This window comes from Ptychodera flava, chromosome 16 (assembly GCF_041260155.1).
Source record: "Ptychodera flava strain L36383 chromosome 16, AS_Pfla_20210202, whole genome shotgun sequence".
NCBI classification, from domain to species: domain Eukaryota; kingdom Metazoa; phylum Hemichordata; class Enteropneusta; family Ptychoderidae; genus Ptychodera; species Ptychodera flava.
The window spans coordinates 25,769,055-25,775,603 of NC_091943.1; the positions used below are offsets into that span (position 1 = coordinate 25,769,055).

The following is a 6,549-nucleotide window of genomic DNA, read 5'->3' on the forward strand; positions in this document are numbered from 1 at the left end:
TGCAAAGGCGTGAAGCCTTGTTTTGAGGACTTCTGATGAAACAACTGTTGTTTATTTTTATTATTGCTGAAGTCACATTTAAAATTGTTAAATGTATAAGATATAACAAAAGACGGAAGAGTGATTGTTTATTGTCTCCATGAAAACAAAAACTACCATGTTGTTATTCATCGTTTACTTCCAATGACTTGTATGATTAATTTACAATATTTAGACCGTCACACACACACATATATATATATATATATATATATATATATATATATATATATATATATATATATGCGTGTGTGTGTGTGCGTGTGTTTGTGTGCTCTTACTTGCTTGAAATTTTCTACTTAAACTTAATAAGCTTCTTTTTAAAGAATCCAATTATCAGTGGCAAAGTGAGGCTTAGCAAATGAGATTATGAATGGTGAATTGTATAGGATATTGATTGAATAAATAATAATGCGTTTTAGATAATAATTTAGTAATAGACCAATGTAAAGTTAATAACACACTCTCAAATATCATGCAAATTTTTCAACACATATTATTGAAAGGAAATTATTTTTTGATAAACACTTTCAATTGCACATAATATTTATTGGTCCTGCCTCAAATTAAATGGAAGCTCAGGAATATTTTAGAAATGATTATCTTCGAAATCTATCTTTAGTGATGGAGCAATTATTATCATATCAGTTGGTATGAACCCCGTTTCTATTTTAATGTTTTCCCCGTCGAAAAAATGTGATATTTTCCATGTAAGTCCAAGTCTTTCCACACACAAAGTCGTTCCAAATATTGCTCTACTTATCAGAGAGTACAATCCCGAGATTAAAAAGGAATGCATTATTGTGAAGACGATGTTGGCGAATTTAACATGTTTTGACAATGCACTAAGCTCACTGTATTGAATTCGTCTTAATATTTCCCTATTTTACTGTACATCGGTTTTGCGCTAATTAAAAATATGCTCGACAATGCATAGATCTCAGTATTGTAAAACACTGAAATATCGATACTTTGGTGTTTCCCTTTAGTGTTAACAAAGACTCTCCTGCGGCCATTTCGAATTTCAAGTATCGTTAAATATACGGTTATTTATTTCTTTAGTATTAAACTTTGCACGATGATTCCCGAATCATTCCATCCCCTCGCCCACACAAATTCTTGAATGTGGGGGATACAGGTTGAATGTTTTCCAGGGGAGAGTTTGAGAGTTTAAAATCTTCCATTTTCGAGGCGCGTATACCGCCTTATTGTAAGATGATAAGAAATGCATACTCGGCGTAGTGGATGAGATCTACGCTACTTCTTTTGTTTCTTCTCTCGCCCCAAAAATACCACGCTAACCATTAAAAAACGCGTTACGTTTACATAAATTTTAAACACAAATTATGACGGCAGGTTTTTTTGTTTGTTTTGTTTTTGGGGGGGGTTGGAAAAAATTCAAAACATAAATTGCAGACTGAGTGTACAACAGAAACTGTCAATGTAACTATGCTCACTCTGACGCCTTTATAATTATTGTCACTTTATAAGAGTCTTAATACTCCTACACAGCTGACTTCTAATTATATCGGAAAAAAATCAAACGTCCTATTTTATTATCAAAAGAGGAACGTCCATAATATAAATGTTGACTATAAAAATGAATGAATTCAATACAGCTTAGATAAACAATGCCATACGCAGTCGCTTAGAGGAAATAGTTTGAGAATACAAACAACTTTGTTTTAACATTGTAGCCTTTCCCATAATGCATAATGCCCCTTTGTTGTTCATATTTTGGTATTGTTTCCTTAGTTTTACATAACTTATAGTAAACTGGGAAAAATCTGCACCGATGATGAATTCTCAAATACACGGTGGTTTACCAAATAATTGCCAATACTCTTCGACACTTTTATCGAAGGAACGTGTTAATTGGGTCTAGTGTGTTTGGCCAAAGGCAGTTGGTATATATTACCGACTGTATTGCCTGAAGTTCACCTGCCTGGTAAACATTTTCCCCTGATGTAACATCAACTGATTGCTTACATATTCCTTGTAACTTAGGCGCAGACAGACAGAGAAACAGAAAGACAGATAGTGGATATGCAGATAGACAGAGAAAGCAAGAGGAATGTGTAAAATGATGTCAGCTGTAGAATTTTACAACTCGTAGTGTCGTGTTAGGGAGTATCAGAAGTCTGCATTTTTGCATATTTTGAAAATAATAATGTCAACTCATTCCAAATGCCTGACGTCCAAGACGTTCTAAAATTGAACAAGCCAATGGCTATTTTACAACTTATAACAATAAACATAATAAACAATATATATCATTTTGAAAACAAGGGTTTTGACATTCGTAATCTCATCCATAAAGTCTCTAGAAAGTCCTTGTCATCGAGACAGGCTGTTTCAAATTGTCTGCTGCACAATATCTTCTCCTAGCTGCTTGAGTACACTGTTGACACCAGAAATGTGTTTGTTCATTGCTGCACGCGTGCTTTTAGAGTACACGTCCACACTTGCACTGCCAGAGTGATTTCGAAATCGATGGAAGAGTCCCTCATTGTGTGTCTCCAAGCAACGAAGTCTTGTTGACGTCAAGGTTTCATTCAGAAAAGTCATCATCCGCTGAGTCTCGAAGATAACGTCCTTCACGAGCTTTTCATAATGAACAACGCAAATTCTATTCTTACGGTTCAGCCAACTTCTATTGAAGCTTTCCCAGGAATTCCCTTTAGTGAGAGCAAATCTGTCCCAATCTATGAAAGGAAAGCACACGGAATCAAGGCACTGATTTTGATATAACTTTTAATGGCGTCTTTGAAAGGGAGTGAACGGAGCAGGTTTTTATTGAAGAAGTAATGTCAAATATTACACTTCATTTCACATTGCTCTCGAGATTCATTTTACGAATGGATCGAATACTCATAGCACTTTCTTTGTGCATTGGCATTAATTTACGTGAAGTTTCAGTTTTGTCAATCAAAGTTAAATTTTGTAAATGCCAGAATCATGTTCTTGTGTTTACTCTCTAAGACTGCTTAATATAAGTATGAAATATAAATGCTTTGTTGGTTTCTTTTTTTTTTAGATGATACGCACATATTTTTGAACTTTGCAATAGGTGTTATCATTTATTTTTTGATGTTGCGTATAAATAAAAGACTCTACTGACTATTAATACAATAAGAAGAGAATGCACCAACTTTTAATTTGACCGTGTTGGTATTCATGTTAATGGTAAGATACCTATAAATGAACCCTCATAGATGTCAGTTGTCGTCCTTTTCGTGATTGCAAAGAACTTGATCAAGTGCATTTACCGAGCATTGTACAATTGTTACAATAATAGAAAGAACCAAAGAGCAAACTTATATCAGAAAATAAGGGCTTTCAAGTCACTAATTTAAAAACCAACAAGTTACCTTCATCCTTAAAACTGTCTTTCTGAAGTACGCCTGTGTGATTTCTCCTTGTCTTGATTCTCGTAAACTCTGATATGACTGCATCATAGGGGTTCCGTATCAGCAGAATGGCCGGGCCGAATTCGGGAGACTCAGAACTGGTCGCATGCGTCTTGACAACAAGTAATCGGCCATCTTTGTAGTCTTCCATTTCTCCGACAAATCCTGGCCAAAGTGAATCGGATAGGGGCACTTATGAAAATTAATATCATATTTAACTACGATGAAAGTGCTCCTTGGTCCTCAGAAATAGGGTAAGTATAGAAGAAGAGAAAATTGTGGATAAATTTCCGAATGTGTATAATAAGTCGCTGTAATATTTAACATTAAAATTTCATGCAGGTACTATTTGTTTTTTGGGTTTTTTTATTTTGGCAAGGTAAATAACCTCTTTCTGACGACAAAGGCGGCTCAAGCAGTAAAATTGCATTGAAATGTGTGTTCTTAATTTAGCTTAGGACACTTTACCTTTGTTAATATTGGGAAATATTAAAATTAGCCGCATCTTAAATAAGCGAACTCTTTACTGTAGCTAAATTAGCTAAAAAGCATGCTAGCTAAAATTTATGTTTTACAGTATATAATATTTAATCTGACACTCTCGGTATTTCAAAATGCAAACACACATCGTACAACATGTTCTCACATATTTGTTTATGCACTTTCTATTTCCGAAAATAGCATTTACCTCCCTCATATAATTTTTTATCGTTGTAAACGGCTCCAGTGTAGAATCCGGAGGCAACCTCGAGGAGAAAGCGAGTCCATGTGTTTCCTGAACCGGGAAAACTGGCCAACGCTACGAGAGGGCGAGAACTGGACGTCCAATTTGGGAACGTGACCGGACAGTCTACTGTTAAAGGACCGACGAAAGAACCATATGATAAAATAGAATTCACAAGGATATGATCGAGAACAGCAAAATGGGGGGTACATACGGTCAAGAATTCCACAGAGGTCACTATATAAGTCAACGTTTTAGAAAGGTAACTGACAGGCATCCAATGAAGTTTCAAAGACAACCTTGATGCAGCAATCATTTTTTTTGACGAGTGGCTACTTGTAAATATTCTAATTTGGTGGCAGTCCATGCACAGAGGAACGCAATTTCTGAAAGAATACTGTGTTTTGAACGCATCTGATGATCGGTATTTTGATCATTGAAATGTATAAATGTTGCTTCGGAAGAGAATCGAGTTCAGACAAAGATAGGACATTAAGATGCGCAACTGAGATACACCCGTGCCACGTCACTTTAATATCGATTAAGCCTACTTGATGCAGTCAAGATCTGCTTGTATACAGACAAAACAGACCCTGCCATTCTTCCACACTCGCTTCACCGTCGATGCGAAATGTAATGTCACGCATATTTAGTCTTTGGGCTGGAGGGGCCCACCTTGCACCCCCCCCCCCAATAAACCTACTACACGGGTATTTTTTGTTCTTTAGGATCTGCTGAACTAGAAAAAAGATGTTAACATTGGATATTTTGGGATGCAGTACCTTTCTGGTCTGTTTTTGATTTGCATGTACCGCGAAAAATGGCGAAAAATGAGTAGGGGTAGTGGGTACTATATCCTCCCCTACATTAAGTAAACTAGCAAAAAATAACACAAACCTTACATTTTTGGAAAGCTCAGATACTGCTCTTTATGAGAAACACCAACTTTAGCAAAATAAATTTGTGTGCATCGAATAGGACGACTTTAAAATGACTTTTTTTGACAATTTTGAATTTTTTTTCGCTTCAGGTGACTCCAAGACATGTCTGATCTTACCACCAGCGGGGCACTTTACTTTGATGGTTCAAATTGCGACAGCGAAGCGAACAAAGTCTTGAAAGAGAGACTAGCCAGGGTTAACCATGAAAGCAAAGCGAAGGGATTAGTAAATGGACAAATCACAGTTATACTGGCAGGAATGCCAACATGTCTGCCTTTGCATACCCCGGGGATATTATCTGTTTCTAGTCACACTTGCGTACAAAAATAACTGTCTGTGTCTCTCTTCATGTTAAATTTAAAATCGTGTGATTGTACATCCGTTTGCGGTAGGGCGAACATTTCAGGAAAATCAGGTAAGAAGTCTATGCATCCTCAAACAATTGCTGATTATGAAAACGATTCCTCCACTGCATGCGTGATCCAATTCGAGGCGACTAAGTGTCCGCGCAATGAAAGATCCCAATATTGTCTGTGATGGTTTACTCACATCGCCCGGTGTGTTCATTGGCAGTACCATTCATTTTCTTTGTAAGTTTTGCGACTGGCGTGCTTGCAGCGGCTTCGAATCCTTCGAGCTCGGCATGTACACATTTCGCAATGGGCAGTTGACGAACAAACAGCAAACTTAGGCCAAAAGACAGTACACAAACAGTAAAGAAAAGGAATTTGAAGGAGTTTCCCATGTCTGTACTATCACGTATCACAATTATCACGGGCAAGTTTACGCATACTCATGACAAGTTATCTGTCTGTGGGCCGACCCAGCTTTTAGTGTCACTTTAATTTGGTGACGTGGGTTTTCTGCATTGTACTGATTACATAACAAAGCAGTTCCCGACGTTTTACTTGGCATACTTGCTGTATTATAGCTGAAAAAAAATCGGGTGAATTTCTTTGTGCTGTCAAAGTCGATCGCTCATATGTTAATTAGGTCTTGTAACATACATGACTATTGATTCTACGGCTTATTGCCCAATCCCCAAAGCGTGCTATGTAAGAAACAGTGTTGTTAACCTCGGCCATAACTGTTTCTTACAGCTGAGTCTGAAAGTGAAGATGAAATTAAGCAAAGTGTGCAGGAGTCAACGGCGAGCAGCAGCAGTGAAGTGCGTGATATTTTCCATGCTGCCATGCAGCTGCATGATGTCATTGAGAGAGCAGACTTTGTAAGCAAGTGGCCCCCACAAGCATGAAATCATGTCACTTTGAAATTATTTAAGGGGGCGCTTCACCAAACACAGCGTATTTTGCTCAAAAAACACTTATTTGCAAATATTCATTCAATTTTAATTAAATTGTTAATCAAAGATTAAAATATTGGTTGGGATCATCTTTTATCTTGTCAAGCAGTTGTAAGTTGCGTGATCAAGAAG

The 6,549-nt window shown here is 36.9% G+C and overlaps 1 protein-coding gene across 1 annotated transcript; it reads right to left on the reverse strand.

Annotated features, from left to right (window-relative positions):
• Positions 1 to 427: 427 nt before the first annotated feature.
• Positions 428 to 5,924, reverse strand: LOC139114415 (sialate:O-sulfotransferase 2-like). Its single transcript, XM_070676137.1, has 4 exons — positions 5,664 to 5,924; positions 4,138 to 4,302; positions 3,411 to 3,614; positions 428 to 2,744 (listed from the first exon to the last, which is right to left on the reverse strand). Exons 1-4 carry the CDS (start codon positions 5,857 to 5,859, stop codon positions 2,395 to 2,397), a joined length of 915 nt encoding a protein of 304 aa, XP_070532238.1. The 5' UTR covers positions 5,860 to 5,924; the 3' UTR covers positions 428 to 2,394.
• Positions 5,925 to 6,549: the final 625 nt, after the last annotated feature.

Coding starts and splice junctions, on each gene's coding strand:
- LOC139114415 (XM_070676137.1), bottom strand. CDS start 5,859: ATGGGAAACTCCTTCAAATTCCTTTTCTTTACTGTTTGTGTACTGTCT. Junction 4,303..5,663: donor CAATGAACACACCGGGCGAT/GTGAGTAAACCA, acceptor GTCCTTTAACAG/TAGACTGTCCGGTCACGTTC. Junction 2,745..3,410: donor AGACAGTTTTAAGGATGAAG/GTAACTTGTTGG, acceptor TTCCTTTCATAG/ATTGGGACAGATTTGCTCTC.